General features: G+C 44.2%; 1 protein-coding gene across 1 annotated transcript in view; it reads right to left on the bottom strand.

Moving 5' to 3' along the window:
- The window catches only part of Kif13a (kinesin family member 13A), a 185,282-nt gene that overhangs the window by 14,871 nt on the left and 151,245 nt on the right, over positions 1-19,166 (bottom strand). The window contains 9 exon segments of the mRNA XM_036186987.1: positions 2,383-2,460; positions 5,338-5,490; positions 5,630-5,722; positions 7,670-7,846; positions 8,074-8,198; positions 8,986-9,041; positions 11,702-11,828; positions 13,118-13,217; positions 14,843-14,881. Of these exon segments, the coding sequence (XP_036042880.1) occupies positions 2,383-2,460; positions 5,338-5,490; positions 5,630-5,722; positions 7,670-7,846; positions 8,074-8,198; positions 8,986-9,041; positions 11,702-11,828; positions 13,118-13,217; positions 14,843-14,881 (948 nt within the window).

Genomic DNA, 19,166 nt, shown 5'->3' on the forward strand with positions numbered 1-19,166 from the left:
CATGTACAACTTACACCTATGAATTTTCTTGTTAATCTAGAACTGTATCGGCACAGATATTGCTGAAGCCTTGGGACCATTCTCTCTTGTTCCTGTTTTCTCCCACCAGGCATCATGACTATTCTCGAATCGGGGTTTATTACTTTCACACATATTTCTATAATTACACCTGGACATATGCTCATAAATAACCAATAGTATTACTTTGCATACTTTATACTTTGTTAGGTGCTATATTACTATGCATGGTGTTTTATAGTGTAATGATTTTGGGTTCCGTTCTTCTACAGATGGCTATTTAGGCTGCTTCTACTATTTAAACCTAATTTAACATTTTTATTTGTGTGTGTGTGTGTGTGTGTGTGTGTGTGTGTGTGTGTGTGTGACTGATTAGAACCTTGGCAAGCAAAACACGCTGAGACAGATCTTCCGCCATCTCTGTCCACTGCTGCTGTATCCTTATGCCCTGGCTTCAGCACCCCACCCCCACTCTCTTTGTTGTTTGTTTTTGTTTTAGGAGACATCATCTCACTAAGGTAGTCCAGGCTGGCCTCAACATGCCCATCTCCTGCCTTAACAACCATGTACCACCACCATGGCTGGCTTAGTATCAGTTAGTTCTGCATACAGTCTGTGTATCTTTGAGCATCTCCCTAACATACTTCTAGAGCACAGATACTGAGCTGCACCAGGAGGCACTCAAGCTGCCAACTCCACTTTTCCAAAGGACAGTCTTATAAAAGGGCTTTGTTTGTTTTTTAAGTTTATTTGCTAGACTCTGTTAGTTGCTTCTTTCTGGTGACATTTTTCCTGTAAAGTTTTCCTCATTTGGGACTTAACTAGAGCCTTGATCAGATACTGAATCAACACTTTTTGTTTGTTTTTTGTTTTTTGAGACAGGGTTTCTCTGTAGCTTTTCGCCTTTCCTAGAATTCACTCTGTAGACCAGGCTGGCCTTGAACTCACAGAGATCCAACTGCCTCTGCCTCCCGAGTGCTGGGATTAAAGGCGTGTGCCACCAACGCCCGGCTCTGAATCAACACTTTAAAAAATTGCTTTACAAGTGTTTTTTCTTGACTTTATGCTTTGGTTCAGGGACACATGTACATTAAAAAGATGTCATACCACTGATCAGGATGCCCTCCTCCTTTTTTTTTAACACTTCTATGCAGCCCTGGCTGGCCTCGAACTCATAATCCTCCTGACTTAGCTTACTGAATGCTGTGATTACAGGTGTGTCCCCACTATAGTCAGCTCTATTTTTAAATTTTTCTAAATATAAATTTCTTTTTCTTCTCTTTTTTTCTTAACTATTTACTCTTATTTTATATGCATTGGTGCATGTATGTCTGTGTGAGGATCTCAGATTCCCTGGAACTGGAGTTACAGACAGTTGTGAGCTACCATATGGGTGCTTGGCATTGAACCTAGATCCTCTGGAAGAGCCGCCAGTGCTCCCCCCACCCCCCTGTTTTTTGAGACAGGATTTCTCTGTGTAGTTTTGGTGCCTGTCCTGGATCTCGCTCTGTAGACCAGGTTGGCCTTGAACTCACAGAGATCCTCCTGACTCTGCCCCCCAGTGCTGGGATTAAAAGCGTGTGCACTACCGCCTGGCTCAGGTGTCTTTTTCTATTGCTTTCCACCTTACGTTTTTGAGACAGGGTCTTTAATTAAACTTACAACTTGCTATTTTTGGCTAGTGTGGCTGGCCTGCATACTTCAGGGATCTACCTGTCTCTGCAACCCTGTTACAAGAGTTATAAGAGCACATGCCCATGCCTGGCTTTTATATAGATGCTAGAGATCTAGACTCAGGTCCTTGTGTTTGTGTGGCAAGCACTTTTCATACTGCGGTGTCTCCCAGCCCCTTATTACCTATTTCTAAGGCGTGCATTGTGTTCAGAAGTAACTGGTACAGTGGTGAGTGTGACTATTTGCTCTGTGGCCTATTCTAAGACAGTTGTTGAGTTTTAAGTCATTTTTGGCAATTCTTGAGATCAGGAAGGAGGAATCCCAGGCTCTCCTTGGAAACACAGCAGCACCTTCATCTGCTGATCCTGGGAAGGGACCACTTTGAAGTGGTCCTTACACTAATCTGCCCTTGCTTCTCTGTTGCTAGAAGCCCTTTGTCAAGGGAGCTTTCTACATGAATTGACTGAGAAAGATGATCAGTACAGGCAAATCTCTAGGAGAGCCTGGCTGTCTGCTGGGCACCCCCCCACCACCCTACAGAAAGTCAGGTCAGCACTTTGGGGTGCCTACTCTGGGACTGTGTGCCCTGTTCCCACCATTTTAGCCCCAACCTCATGTTGTCCCAGACCCACATCCCTAAATCCTAGAGCAAGTCCCATGTGCAGCAGGCCCCTGCCAGCGTGTACTCACATTGTGAACATTCGGTGTACTGAGGCTTCTCCGGATGTGCCGGGCTTTGGTGGAGAGTGCCTCCTTGACCGTGACAGCCTGTAAACACACAGCACCACAGAGACAGCAGCTAGGGTTGTCGCATCAGAACACAAATGTAAAAACCACTTCATTAACAACCTAGATGCCCGTCAACTGAAGAATGGATTAAGAAAATGTGGTTCATATACACAATGGAGTACTACTTAGCAGAGAAAAACAATGACAGCATGAGGTTTGCAGGCAAATGGATGGAACTAGAAAATATCATCCTGAGTGAGGTAACCCAAACCCAGAAGGACAAACATGGTATGTGCTCACTCATAAGTGGATTCTAAATATAAAGCAAAGAACAATCAGACTGCAACCCACAGATCCAGGGAGGCTACCTAGCAGGGAGGACCCTAGGATGACTGTGGCTTAAAGTAAGTTTTGGTTTTACTCAATTACTGGGCAAGCCTCAATGAAACATTTCATGATTAGGATAAGAATTTGTACTGTATCAAGCTGATAATAGGAAAAAATAAATAAAATAAATAAAAAAACCCACTTCATTGTATACACACACTATCAATATTTACCCTGACTGGTACCCCGACTGCATGTGTTTAAAACAACAACAACAAAACCCCAACCTATCAAAAACATTAAAAATTCAAACCACAAGCCAGGAAAGCTGCTGAGCAGCAGACATGCTATGAATTGATGCGAGTGTGCAGGAAACAAAAGAAGGACACCCCAAGAGGCGATGTGCTTGCACTTTACTTGTGCGGCAATGTCAGCGTGTTTTACAGAAAAGGGGATTGTTTTGAAAAACACAATTCCATCTCTCTAATCACCCAACATCCTAAAGTTTGTAAGGTCAATTTCTGGTCCGAAGGAGTGTGCACACATATATATTCATTGCGCCACTGCTGAGTGTAGTATGTTCTATGCACACATTACATATCTGTTCATTGCGCCACTGCTGAGTGTAGTATGTTCTATGCACACATTACATATCTGTTCATTGCACCATGTGTAGTATGTTCTATGCACATATTACATATCTGTTCATTGCACTAGTGTTGAGTATAGTATGTTCTTTTTATTTATTATATTTTTTCATATGGGCTCTCACAGTCTTGAACTCACTATGCAGCCAAAGATAACTGAACTTCTGAGCCTCCTGCCTCCCCCTGGCAAATGCTGAGATTACAAGTGCACACCTACTACCATGCCCAGTTTTCGCAGTACTAGAGTCCAAACCCAGGTCTTCAAGCATTCGAGGCAAACACTCTACCAACTCTGAGTTCATTATTTTAAATCAAATGTCCCACTGGCAACTCAGAAGCCTGAATACTGGGAATAAAATGACAAACAGTGGATCAACAAGGACTTTGGAGTCAATCTCCTCAGGCTCTACACGGTTTTGTATCACTGCCATGCTGGGCAGCTTCTCCTGGCCCTGATTTTCTCTTTGGAAAAATGAATTACACCAGTACTTTCTCTCTCTCTCTGTCTCTCCCTCCCCCGCCCTCTCTCTCTCTCTCTCTCTCTCTCTCTCTCTCTCTCTCTCTTGGTTTTCTTGAGACAGGTTTTCTCTGTGTAGTTTTGAAGCCTGTCCTGGAACTCACTTTGTAGCCCAGGCTGGCCTCGAACTCAAAGAGATCCGCCTGCCTTTGCCTCCCTAGTGCTGGGATTAAAGGCATGGCGCCACCACCGCCCGACTACACCAGTACTTTCATCCAAGGGTTATCTTGACCATTAAGCCACATAACATACCTACATCATTTGAACACAGTGCTTGGGGACTGAGTGTGGTAGCACACATCTGTAATCCCAGCACTTGAAAGGCTGAGGCAGGAGGACAGCCACAAGGTGGAGACCAGGTTAGTGTTGCACATTATTTGTTTACACTGTGTGAAGATGTGTCACTGTGACTGGTTTAATAAAAGGTGAATGGCCAATAGCTAGGCAGGAGAAAATAAGCAGGACTTCCGGGGAGAGGGAGGGAGAGAGGGAGAGAGAGAGAGAGAGAGAGAGAGAGAGAGAGAGAGAGAAGGAGTGAGGGGGGAGAGAGAGAGAGAGGGGGGAGAGAGAGAGAGAGAAAGAGAGAAAGGGAGTGAGGGGGAGAGAGGAGAGAGAGAGAGAGAGAGAGAGAGAGAGAGAGAGAGACAGACGACAGACAGACAGACTTGGAATGAATCTAGGTGCAGGATATGCCAGAGAGAGACCGAAGAAGTTGTACATACAGTACAGAGGAGAGGTAACCAAGTCATGTGGCAGACTGTATTTAAGTTATAAGAGCTAGTTGGGAACAAGCCTAAGCTAAGGCCAAGCTTTCATAGTTAATAATATGTCCCTGTGTTGTTATTTGTGAGCTGGGGGACCAAAGGAACATCCAACTACAGGTGAGTGTACATATTGAGATCTAAGAGAGGCAGGCTTCCACGGCAAGATTCTATATCAAAACGAACAAATGTATACTTACACAGACACCCCGACACATGCACACTCACGCACGCATGCACACCACATACATCACCCACACTCATGCTCACGCATTACACACAAACAGGCATATACATCACATACCACACATACACATGACACAAGTACACACACCACACATATCACATATTACACACACACACACACCATATACACATATGTACACACACAGCACAATACAGTACACACACCACACACAAACACATGCACACACAAACACCACCACACAAATACACAAGCACATCACACACACACACCACACTCACACATATGCACACACCATACGTACAACACACACACACACACACACACACACACACACACGCACACGCACACGCACACGCACACACGAACTTTTGTCAAAGCCTTTCACTAGGCAAATGGCCACTCAAGCATTCCTCCTCTGACGACTGCATCCTCAGGACTAGACAGTCAGCGCCTCACCTGCCGGAGCCGCTCCAGACTCAGAATATTCTCCACTTGCAGCACACCACGCGTGTACTTCTCGATATACGTCTCTCCATCCAAAGTGCCTTCATTCTCACTCCGGGCTGCCAGCAGAGCCAGTGTTTCCCGGTCCTCAATCTCCTCAGTTGCCTAAAGGCACAGAAAGGAAGCGACTGTTTTTCTATGAATGACGTTTTCCTAAGTGTTGTGACGTGCTTTCAAAGCACACTGAACCAACACTCCCCTTACACTCTTACACACTGACATCTGAAGAAACAGTGAGCGTTACCTTTGGTATATTGGAGACTATCTCATAGGTCACTCCACAAGAGTAAAATACATTTATCAGTGATATTCTTCTCTTTAGACTCTGCGTGAAACTCTGGGAAAAAAGGAAAGGAAAGCCGGATTAAACTGTGTGTCGAATCTAAGACAAATCTACTTCACATTCTGCAAATTGGAAAAGTATTGTGATGGTGATTCAAGTAGTATAGGTAAGTGCAACAAAGTAGAAAGAAAGAAAACAAAACCCTGAACTTAAATGAGGTGGGCATGGTGTCTCACATCTAAAATCCTCATACTGGGGAGGCGGAGGCAGGAGGATTCCTTATCAGTTTCATAGCTAGTCTGGGTAACACAGTGAATATAATGGGTTTGAGGCCAGTCTAGGCTACTGAATGAGGCCTTTCTCAAGTAACTAACTAAAATAAATAAATAAAATAAGAAAAGAGCAGAAAACAATACAACCAAACGAGATACTAAACCGAAAATCTTGTCTGTGGTTGGCAACATGGCTCTGTGAGACATTTGTCCCCATGCCTGATGACCTGAGTTTGTGGAAGGAGTGTATTGACTCCTGCAAGTTGTCCTGACCTCTGCACACGCTTTGCAGCATGCAAGTGCACACACACTAAATAAATGTACAAATGTAATAAAGCTCTCTAAAACTTCCTGTCTCAGGCTGGTGTGGTGATGCACATCCTCAACCCCAGCGCTCAGGAGGCAGAGACACCCCAGAGCATCTCTGTGAGCTCTTCATCTCTGTGAGCCTGGCCTACAGAGGGCATTCCAACTAAAGCTACACGGTGAGACCATGAAGAGCAGAAGTGCCATTGTGATTGGCAGAGGGGTAGCATCCCATCCCCGGGGTTCTGGGATTGTGTCTGCTTCCCTTGTGCTAACTGCCCTTCATCTCTCCAGGGTGTAGCCAGCTTTCCTAGAACATTCTGAAGAGCCTAGGGGGCGGGGTTTTGTTGACAGTACCTCTGACATGGGGTTTGGCAAGGCAGCAGAAGTCTGCTTTGTCTCAGCATCGTCACTAACGAGATAGTTACAGATGCCGCTGCATGTCTTGTAGGTTCTTTTGTTTTGTTTTGTTTTGTTTTTTGTTGTTTTTCGATACAGGGTTTCTCTGTGTAGTTTTGGTGCCTGTCTTGGATCTCGCTCTGTAGACTAGGCTGGCCTCGAACTCACAGAGATCCTCCTGGCTCTGCCTCCCAGCTGCTGGGATCAAAGGTTTGTGCCACCACTACCCAGCCTAAATTCTTTTTTTAAAGAAAAGGTTTATTTCATTTGCGTCTGTGTGAATCTGTGTGTGGGTATGTGCATGTGTGTGTGTGGGTGCCCAAGGAGGACAGAAGAGGGTGTTGGATCCCCTGGAGCTGGAGTTACAATCTGATGTGAGTCACCTGACAAACTCAAATTCTCTAGATGGGCAGCAAGTGTGTAGTGGGATGGTCTTTCTGTATGCTGTGAATATGTGTTGCTATGATTGGTTAATAAAGAAGCTGCACTGGCCTATGGTGAGCCAGGTTATAGCCAGGTGGTAAATCCAAGAGAAAGACAGGAAGAAGAAAGGCAGAAGCAGGGGAGGTGCCAGCCCGTCGCCCAAGGATAAACAAGATGCCAGCAGACCAGTAATGCCACAGCCATGTGGTGTCATATAGATTAATAGAAATGGGTTAAGTTATAAGAGCTAGCTAGCAAGAAGCCTGACCCATAGACCATATAGTTTGTAAGTAATATAAACCTCTGTGTGTATACTTGGGACTGCAGCTGCGAGACCAGGCAGGACACAGGAAAACTTTCCCCTACAAAAGTGCTCCTAACTGCTGATCCATGTTTACAACCCCAAAGATTATGGATATCCTAGCCAGTGAACATGGTAAAGTTAATGAGTTTGGGGCTGGCATTTCCTTCTGTGGTATTCACCTAAACACCATGGTTATGGGTTCTATCAAGCCTGTTTACTGGTGCTTACAAAGCATGATGTCACACAGGAAATAATTTTTCCCTTGCACACATGATGGCAAGTCAGCCCTGTCACTACCTGTTTGTTATAGATATTGGCCGCGATCCGTTTCCGTAACACTAACTCCATTGCTGCCGGGTGGCTGAGCTGAACTGTGGTCTTCACGATCAGGTAGATCCTTTCATTCTGTGGTGTGACCCGATTCAGGTGAACAGAATCATGCACCGAGGAGTCCCAGGAGGCTGTGGCTGAAACCTGTGAGTAGCAGAATGTTAGGGGACAGGAGTATGCTACGAGACATCTCCAAGAAAGAAAATCAATTCTCTTTGCTGTTACCAAATAGATTTCTTCCTTCATCTATCTTGAATGGTAACAGGTGGCATTTTGTTCAAAGCCCTCAGTGTCCCTATCAGAAGTTTATCAGGCTGAGAGGGCTTGTGTGCTCTAGTGAAGACCCCAAGAGAGCCCTGAGGGTAAATTACCTCGTCATCACTGTGCTTTATGATGGGTAGGTAGAAGAACTGACTGCCATGCTCCTTGGGCAGGATGGAGTTCACACCCGATGCGTGGGGACCCACCAGCTGCTCATTGGCACTAAGGTCATCCGCTGACCAAGTTCAAGGCACAAGATGAAGATAGGACAAAGAAAGTAAGTTTTTAAGCAAAGAACAACATTTTAAAATATGCCTTGAAAATTAATTTTCCCATTGTATACTTTTTGTTTGTTTGTTTGTTTGGAGACAGGGTTTCTCTGTATAGCCCTGGATGTCCTGGATCTCACTCTGTAGACCAGGCTGGTCTTGAACTCACAGAGATCCGCCTGCCTCTGCCTCCCCAGCGCTGGGATTAAAGGTGTGTGCCACTATTGCCTGGCTTATTCTATACTTTTTTTTATTAATTAAAAAAAAAAATCAGCCTAAAAAGTAATGGGTTTCATGACAGCCTTTTCTCCTGGGATGCCCCCTATTGCTTCCTCTCTCTCTTGCTGTCACGTCATGGAAGTCTGTTACCCTCTCTTCCTCTCCCAACCTTGAGGGTTGAGGTCAGAGGGTACTAGCCAGACATGAACGTCTCAGCCCTCGCCAAGCCTAACACACAGTCTCCAGGGTCACTCCTTTTGAAAGTGATGTCAATCATTAATATCCCAGAGCACACGCTTTGTGTTCCTCTTTGCAATTTTCAATGTCTTGGGTGCTTTGTGTGAGATTAGACACCCACATCTCTCTTCCAGTGTCCATATGCCATGCTTATGATGTGTCCAGAGCCAATCTTTCACCTAGTGTATCACATCAGTAATTATCAAAGTGATTTATGTACCCAAAGAACACAAGTCTGAGGAGGTGAAGATCTTAGTTGACTTTGATGACCCTGGGATGGGTTAAGTGCCTACTTACCATTCAGATCCAGGAAGAGAACTGGTATGTGTGTTTCCATTCCAGGAGGTGGGACCCTAAATTCAACAACAACATTTAATCATAAGAACATGTGTGTTTTATATTTTTTTAATTAATAAAATGCTGCAGAGCCATGGAAACAGAAGGACCCACTGTGGGGTTTTGGGACCTACACATGTCACCCCATCACATTTCTCTGTTATGTTTATCTTATTGTGTATGTGTCTCTGTGTGTGAAGGGGGCACATGTACCAAGGCAGAGGACAGTTTACAGGCGTCCTTGGATTAAACTCTGACTGTCAGGCTTAACAGCAAGCACCTATCATTTCTAAGAAGTAAACTTTGCTATAAAAACACATCATTTTTTGACGCTCATGGTTGACACAAGTCATGGGAATTATTGTGACACATAAAAGAAGTATCAGTCATGCATTAGCTGTGAGTATCTGATACAAAGTTTCTTTGAAGCCTTTCAAGAAATAGTTCCAGGGGCTGAAGAGATGGCTCAACAGTTAAGAACACTTTCTCTTCTTTCAGGACTCAGGTTAGTTACCAGTACCCCACTGTGACTCACAACTCTCTGTAACTCTAGTTCCAGGGGATCTGATGCCCTCTCCTGGCCTTTTCAGATATCGGGCACACATGTGGTACATATAAAATACATGTAGGCACAAGCCAGGGAGGCAGAGGCAGGTGGATCTCTGTGAGTTCGAGGCCAGCCTGGTCTACAAAGTGAGTTCCAGGACAGGTGCAAAGCTACACAGAGGAAACCCTGTCTTGAAAAACCAAAAAATAAAAAACACACAAAATAGATCTTTTTTGGTGGTGGTTTGTTTTTTGGTTTGTTGGGTTTTTGAGACGGGGTTTCTCTGTGTAGTTTTGGTGCCTGTCCTGGATCTCACTCTGTAGACCAGGCTGGCCTTGAACTCAGTGATCCACCAGGCTGTGCCTCCTGAGTGCTGGGATTAAAAGTGTACACCACCACCGCCCTACTGCTCTCTTGATTTCTAACTCTCATTCTCACTACAAAACCATGTCTTGGACACTTACTTATATATTGTTTTTTTGTTCTTTGGATTTTTTTGTTGTTGTTTGGGGGTTTTGCCTTTTTACTTGTGTCTTGTTTTTGCAGTGCTGGGATCAAACTCAGGGCCTCCATGTGAGGCAAGCACTCTACCACTGAGCTACATCCTCAGCCTTTGCGCTGACTTGGTAGGAGAAAATCCAACATCCCCTTTGAACACAATACACGCGTCCAGATCTGCTCTGGACAAATGGACGCATTAGTGTTATTTCCATCTCTCTCAATAATGGAAGTGGTATCACTTCCGGGGTCTTCTCCAGGAAGTGAGAGAACCTGAGTCTGCAGGCACAGAACTTTCATCCTGCTGCTTCCGCATGCAGCTTCCACCTTTAGGACCCTGTATGTAGTGTGCAGTCTCTCTGCAGGCTGCTCCCTGTGAGGAGTCAGCTCCTTCCAACCTTACTGCTCCTCAGAGCCAGCCCTCGTAAGTCGTCCTCACCTCAGCTTCTCTCATGTGATGTTGTCCAGCCTCACGTCGTCTTGAGTGTTCATAAAATGTCACCCTAGGTCCTACCCTAGATTGGCTTCAGAAGAGGAAGCATATGACCAAGGCTCCTGAAGAGCCCTCTGCGGTGGTTCTAATGAAGCTGGGCCAGTGTGAGCAATGAGCTTGCCTGGTCTCTGCTGTGCACACCGCCTCCCCTCACAAGCTGTACTCACTCCCTTGAGTTTTCTGTGTTGCTGTTCCTTTGGTTTACTTTCTCTAGGTTCTGATCCATCCCCTTCCATCTAACAGCACCCTTGTCCTGCTCCATGGCTGGAATTGTTTCTTTTCTTTAAAAGTATTTTGTTTAGAGGTTGGGGATTTAACTCAGTGGTAGAGTGCTTAAGGCCCTGGGTTCAGTCCTCAGCTCTGGCAGAAAAAAAAAAAAAAAGTATTTCGTTATTTCGTTTATTGCCGGGTGGTGGTGGCGCACGCCTTTAATCCCAGCACTTGGGAGGCAGAACTATGCAGATCTCTGTGAGTTCAAGGCCAGCCTGGTCTACAGAGCAAGATCCAGCACAGGCACCAAAACTACACAGAGAAACCCTGTCTCTAAAATAAATAAATAATTAGATAGATAGATTAATTGATTAATTAAAAATAGATAGGTAGATAGATAGATAAATAGATAAAAATGTTTTACTTATTTCTTATTCTTAGATGTATGAATGTTTTGCCTACATGTATTTTTTTTATTTTTTGGTTTTTTGAGACAGGGTTTCTCTGTGTAGTTTTAGTGCCTATGTTGGATCTCTATCTGTAGACCAGGCTGGCCTTGAACTCACAGAGATCCACCTGCCTCTGCCTCCCCAGTGCTGAGATTAAAGGCATGTACCACCAATGCCCAGCTGTTTTTTCAGTGTTTTTTGAAGGCACCTTCCAGCCCAGTGTATTTTGAAATCTCCTTCTCAGTCTAGAGGGAGGAAACGGGATCCAAGTTGCTCATTCAGAGGAAGAGGGGAATGTGGTATTTACCCCCAGTCAGGTCACCTTTGGAAGAAGCTGGACGTGGTGGGGAAGTTATAGAAGGGAATGCTGGAGACGGGTGGCCCTTCCCTCAGCTGAACCTAGCTGATCCTAGAAAGCTATCTGCTCCTGTCATAGGCAATGTTCGGCACCCTGCCTGACCTGCATAAAGGGTGCCTTACCAATCAGCAGGTGCTCCTGGGATCCCACTGCCGGGGGCAGGCACCAGCACTGCATTCCTCTCCTCCGTCAGCCCCACCCACTGCTCCACCAGCCGGGCTTCCCGCTCCATGTCGTCTTCTGTTTTCTCTGTGGAATGTCAGGAAGACATGAGAGACAGCAGAAGAGAAGGGCAGCTGTTAAAGGTAACACATCTGGGTTGGTTGTTCACGCTGGAATATCCAAAATGGTTTATATGTCTACCATATTCCAAAGAAGGAAGTGAGGCTCTGAAGATCAAGCGTGGACATCCAGACAGGGATAGGATGTGACATCAGCTTTAGGTAGCAGAGGCCAGAAGAAATACACAGAGTAGGGACAGGGGCCAGAAAGGGGTTTGTATTACTAGTGCTGGATCTGAGAAAGGGTTAGGAATACATACTCGCTGGAATGATCCAGTTTATTAATGGGTGTGATATTGTTTATAAAATGATAAGCCATGTTACAAAGACAGGGGATTTATAAGCATTGTATACCTTGCTCTGCAAAACTTTTATTTTTCTCAATGTTCATTGTGAAAAGGATTTTACCGGATATATATATATATATATATATATTTACATCTTCGTGCTCCTAACTCAGTTCTGGGCTTCCCAGGGTATACTCACTGAATTTTCATCAGTGGCCTAGGCACACACACCACATACTAAGGTAAGATGGTTTATCAAGGTGAATTTTGTTGACATGAAATGGAGAAACATCCACATGTACTGGTAAAGCATTAAGTACCCTGAGTGACTGTGAAGTCAAGTTGAGAGTACAAGGTTATCTATCCATCCATCCATCCATCCATCCATCCATCCATCCATCCATCTACCCACCCATCCATCCATCTCTCTCGCTCTTCATCCATCCATCCATCCATCCATCCATCCATCCATCCATCCATCCCATCCATCCATCCATCCATCCATCCATCCATCCATCCATCCCATCCATCCATCCATCCATCCATCCATTCATCCTTCCATCCATCCATCCATCCATCCATCTTTTTATTTATTTGAGACAGGGGTTCACTATGTAGCCCTGGCTGGTCTGGAACTCGCTTGCCTTGAGCTCACAGAGATCCATTTGCCTCTGTCTCTCAAGAGCTGGGATTAAAATATGGCTCACAAGGATGATGATGATTGACACTGTAAAATACTGAAAAAAGCTACTACTCCTGGGAGAGTTTAATCCCATCTATATTTTTTTTACATTTACTTATTTTGTGTGTGGGATGGGACAAGTGTGTCACAGTACATGTGGCGTGAGAGGACAGCCTGTGAGCGTCAGTTCTCTCCTATCATGTGGGCTCTGGGAATTGAACCTGTGCTGCCAGGCTTGGCGGCAAGTGCCTTTATCTGCTGGGCCATCGCCTGGACCCCATCGCGTACCTTTTTTATTGCTGACTTTTTTAATCTGTTCATCTAAGTATCCCCGTCGTTTTACGAGTGCATCTGACCATCTCTCTCTCACGCAGTTCAAGTCTTCTTCCTGACAACAAGAGAGGGAAGATTTTTCTTTCTCCAGAGAATGTGTAGACAATGATTCCTTTTGTATAAAAAAGATATTTAAGTAGATTGGGGAACTTTTCATTAGGAAAGGCCATTGAATGTCACAGTGATTAATTAATATGTGAGAAAGCAGAGGTCATAGACTATGCCATGCTGACCATGGATGTTGGTACCCAGAAATCAGAACCCCTGGATCAGAAGGATAGTTACACTGAAAGGCAAGATAAGCTCAAACGATGCTAGAGCAGGATGATATTTATGCTGCAAGATGACTTTAGGCTGCATGTGTGCACACCCTTGTCTGTGTGCATCTGCATGGCAGCAATTCACTGAAAGATGTGTGGTCTCAAGCAGGAGGATACCATAAGCAAAGCTCAAAGCCCAGAACATCAAACAGTAAGAAGAGTGACAGGTATTTATGTAGTTCAGAGTTCAATGGCCTTACTATTAATACATGATTTTTCTGAAATGCAAAGAATAGGTCAACAGAAAACCTTTTAAATTTGCTGCAAAGATTGTACAGCCCGCCACCACAAGGATAACCAAAAATCTCCCATGCAAAAACTCCACATGCAGTCAGCCATGCTAGAAGAACTCCCAGAAGCAGCTGCTGGACTCCACTGTGAACATGGCAGGAAGCATGCCCGAAGCCACAAGACGTTAGTTGATGGCACAGCTGAGACCTGAGGGGATGCTGACAACCCCCACCCCCGTCTATGTTCACTCCCATCCTTTCTTAGTAAAATTGTGAGTAGGGAAGGAAAAACCACCAATTCTACCCCGGATGCTCCTTGGCCTTGCTCCTAACAACGATGACCTGATACTTAAGAGCGGGAACTTGGGAGCTTTTCCTACAATGTCCCCACAACTGACATACAGAAGACTCACTGAGAACCCATCCTTTCAACTGGGATGGGAAAGCAGGACAAGGACTGGAACTCATGCCTGAAACTTTCATCTTGGCTGACTACTTTGACCATGACCCCACCATCATCCATGGTTGTCAGGCTAGTTGAGGCTGACTGCGTACCTATGCCACATGTGCTCATCCCCTTTTCTCCATTTCCAACAAGAGAACACTGCTATTTAAATTATCAGCATAATGAACTAAGCTTGACTCTAACAAGAGGGGAATTGGTTAAATAAAACAAAGGTCTGCGTACAGTCTCCAAGCTGGTTGCCCAATAAAAGCGTTGTTTTGTTTTTAATCAAATGGCATTTAGGGTAACACTAATCTTCCATAAGTGATAGGCAAAGTGCAATTTAGTAGAGAAAGACAAGAGTGGACCAGAAAACTGTGAACAGAGAGCAGTGTGTTTTTTTGAGATCATTCATCTTAATACAGCCATCATGGTCTCGCCCAGCATGGCCACTGGAGCCGGCAGAACAAACAATGCAGTGTCTGGTTACAGATTTGGAGTCAACAGGAACATTGAGAGAAACAATATTGTGTTTTTGATCACATACAGAGCAGGCCAAAGCAAGTGAGAAAGTGCATGTTCTCACTCTGTGGCCCTGTTTCCACCTCCCTGGGCTCTGCTTTGCGAAGGCTGGCGATTAGCAAGAGCTGTGCCCCATGCACAGGATTGACAGTGGCAGCAATACCTGATAACTATCCATATCATCGCCATCCTCCTCATCTCTCTGGGGGGAAAATAAACAAAAAGGACATGCATTTTGCTTTCTCAAACAGCACACAGGGAAAATAATTTAACATGTTACAATGGATGCCTCACACAACATTAGCACCATAAAGCATTTCACTGAATCCCGATAAGTTAGGAAGGATTAAATTCATCTCTCTCTCTCTCTCTCTCTCTCTGTGTGTGTGTGTGTGTGTGTGTGTGTGTGTGTTATGTGTTCATGTGTGAGAGAGAGAGAGGACAACTTTTGAGAATCATCTCTCTCCTTCCACCATGTCGGTTCTAGGGCTCAAACTCAGGTGGTCAGGCTTGGAGGCAAGTGCCTTTCCCATTGAGTCATTTTAACACTCCCATTTTTTTTTTTTTTTAAAGTAAGGAAAACAAATATGTTTAAAGAGAATTCTCTTAGATAAGGATTGAAAAGAACATCCTGGGCCAGGCCTTGTCCCACTGTATTCCACATGTATTCCGGTTAGACTGCCTGGTTTGGGATGATCTTTGCTAGACAGAGGCTAACCTATGAAGGGGTTAGAGATCCTTTTCTCACTGAGACTCTAGAGGATAAAATGATTAATCCATGGTTCACACAGATGGTGGCCGCTCAGGGCACCATCCCCAGCAGCCATTCTTGGAGATCATCGCTCATAGGGATGAAGTTGCCAAAGGAACGCCTGGGGATCCAGGCTAAGGGCATGGAAGGTTCTGTGCTGGCTACTTCAGGGGAAGCTGAGCCACTGGAATGCACAGGTCACCAGTGTCGTCTGTAGAGGGACCACAATTGCCCCAAAGGCATGGGTACATTTTGCAATAATTACACCGGGTAACAATTTTGGTTAAAAACCTTAGGCAAGAGAAAGAACCCCACTGAACACAAGAGTTTGGGGAGAGACAATTTTCCTTAGAAATGAGACTACAGATCCCTCGATTTGTCACTGTCATCACCATCAATGTCTCTTTACAGGCAGGGTCTCAATTTGCAGTCCTGGTTGGTTTGGAACTCACTACGGAGACCAGGCTGGCCTTGAACCTACAGTGGTCCTCTTGCTTCTGTCTTCCAAATTTTGGGATTACAGGAATGCTCCACTATGCCCAGTGGAAACTTTTATTTAAATTTATAACAACCTTTTGTTTGTTTGTTTATTTTTTGTTTTTTTTCGAGAAAGGGTTTCTCTGTGTAGTTTTGGTGCCTGTCCTAGATCTCGCTTTGTAGACCCAGGCTGGCCTCGAACTCACAGAGATCTGCCTGGCTCTGCCTCCCATGTGCTGGGATTAAAGGCAGGCGCCAGCACCCAGCTATAACAATCTTTTTTAATGACATGAGAAAATATTACAGTCGTTAAAATTATTTTTGCACATGTACACTTCAAAATACATGACTTTTCAAAGTCTGGCTGTTACCACTAGCAGTTCTAAGTGGAAGCTGAATGCTGAAAGAATTGATCTGGAGCTGATTTTCTTTACGGAGGTCAAAGAACAGACAACAATAACATAACATTACATTTTTTTTTTTTTGAGCTGAGGATCGAACCCAGGGCCTTGCACTTGCTAGGCAAGCACTAGACCACTGAGCTAAATCCCCAACCCCTAACATTACATTTTAGACTACAAAGGTACTTTCACCAAACAAGACCCAGCCTGAGCTTTCAGGCATTAACACCACCTTATACATTGCATTGACTTCAGCAATCAGGACAGAATAATTGTAAAGTACTGAGCCAACAGTGGGTCTGTAGATATGACCTTGACCATGGGAAGAGGGATCAAATAACCACAGCTTGATGCTATATGGCTCATACTAAGCTTTTCTCTTGAGGTGCTGAGGACTGAGCCCAGGCCTTCACATATGTTTATAATTTTATAATAAGCATGTGTTTTACAACAGCCACCACTACCCTAGCCTGGGTAGCACACTCTTAGGAAAGCATGCAGCACCGAGCTACAGTTAATTTTTTTAAATCCACATTTTTAACAAATAATCAGTTCTTTTGGTGTTGTTTATTTTTTCTGACAGTGCCTCAATATGTCTCCCACTGGCTTGCCTGGAATTCACTGTGTAGACCAGGCTGGCCTTGAACTTACAGAAAAGAACAGACCACCTCTGCTCCCCTAAGGCATACACCACCATGCCCAGACAAAAAATAAGATAAAATAAAATAAAAGTAATTTTTAACTCAAGAGGTACAGCTATTTAAAAAACTACAAATAGGGAGGGGCTTGAGAGATGGCTCAGTGGTTAAGAACATTGGCTGCTCTTATAGAGGGCCTAGGTTTGATTCCCAACACCCTCACGGTGGTTCACAACCATCTATGGCTCCATTTTCAAGTGATTCAGGGAACTTTTCTGGCCTTCATGGGCACCAGGCATGCATGTGCTACACAGACATACATGCAATCAAAACATACACATAAAATAAAATAATAAAAAATTTAAAAAACTACAAAGAATTCTTATAAAGCCCTTGAAATGGGCTTGAAATTTAGCAAAGCTGGTGATTTTCATTTTGGAAGTCACAGCCAAAGAACTCTATGGTTTATCTTACTCTGGAGATTGACTGAGCCACACAGTTTCATTGCAGAAAGAAATTCTGAGAATTACTGCATTGATTTTATCATTTTAGAAAAGAAAAAATTCAATAGTTAAGTGAACTAGGAAGTGGAAGGAAAATCTGGGTCTCCTGACTATAAGTCTTGTGCTACCAAATAATTCTTGTGGCCACCCTGGAAGTTACTGGCTCTGAGAGGGACTTCCCTGGAGTGAGGACACACATAGCTTAATTCCTTAATTCCTTATAGTCATAGGCTATAAACACACAAGTGTGGTAAAGAAGCGTCCTGGACCACGTGCCCTATCTCCTTAGCCTCTGCTCTTGCTCTCAGGAAGCATGCAGCCTTTGAGCTGCAGGGAAGTGGAGTCAGGAAGGAGGAGGGCAGTGTCTGGAAAAGCCCAGGGCTTTTCATTCAGCTCTAGCTTCCAGAAAAATCTGCCCCAACACCATGAGACCAAAGAGAAACTGTGGTAGAAGATGAGCCATTTCTCAGGACTGGCTGGGCTGATACCCCGACACCTCAGAGAAACTGATGGGAGATATTTTCTCTTTGGCAAGTTGGAGAGATGCTTTCTACCACATCTGACTATAGGGGACCCTGGTTCAACTGTGTCCAGTCCCTTGAAGCACATACATTCTTCCAAGCCACAGTAGGAAGATAATTACTGAAGTTTCTTCTCCCAGAGCACAGACTAGTTTTCTGCACTGCCCACCATCCACAGTGTCTCATGTAGCCCAGGCTACCCTCAAACTCACTATGTAGCTGAGGCTGAGGATGATTCTGAACTCCAATTCTCCTGAGTTCACATTCCAAGTGTTGGGATGACAGGCATGTGCCATCATGGCCAGCATCTTTTTATTTCTTAATGAGAACAATGGACTGCGAGGATGGAGATTTAATGGACAAAATGATCATGTGTGCAGTTCTTATTATTTTATTTTTTTAAAGATTTATTTATATAAGTATTTTATGTATATGAGTGGTCTACTTACATGTATTCCTGCATGACAGAGAGAGTATCTGATCCTATTATAGACAGTTGTGAGCCACCATGTGGTTACTGGGAATTGAACTCAGGAATTGAACTCTAAAGGAGCAGCCAGTGCTCTTAACCACTGAGCCATCTCTACAGCCCCCATGTACAGTTTTTATAAGAACAAAAAAGAGCAGTAAAGATTGGTTTAAAGCGATAGTATACAGAAACAATTTTCTGATAGCAATGCAGGTGGATTGGGACACCAGTATTGTTCACATATATTGGGCAGGATGTAAAATAAAAGCAGCCCAAAGCAGGCGACCACTATAGCTTGAAGAAGAAAACATTCCTAAGTAACTAAGCAAACACAGCATTTCATATTTAGAAAAAAGGCAACAGACGGGGATGTGAGCTGGGAAAGATACACAGTTAAGGTGACTGCTGTTTGCGAACTCCCAAATAAGATCTCCATTGTACATCAGTTCCCTTAATTCTGCGCTGATTTTTAAATTACTATTTATTTTTCAAGTAAAATATTTTCTTGGTAATCATGTGTATGTATGTCTGTTTGAGCGTGGGTATGCACATGTAAGTTCAGGTGCCCTCAGAGGCCAGAAGAAGGCACTGGATCCCTCGGAGATGGAGTTACAGGTGCTAATGAGTTGTCTAACATGGGTGTTGGGAATTGCATTTGGGTTCTCTGTAAGAGCAGTATACATTCTTAACTGATGAGCCATCTCTGTAAACCCTTTATTTTTAAAAT

This window comes from Onychomys torridus, chromosome 5, assembly GCF_903995425.1.
Source record: "Onychomys torridus chromosome 5, mOncTor1.1, whole genome shotgun sequence".
Taxonomy (NCBI): domain Eukaryota; kingdom Metazoa; phylum Chordata; class Mammalia; order Rodentia; family Cricetidae; genus Onychomys; species Onychomys torridus.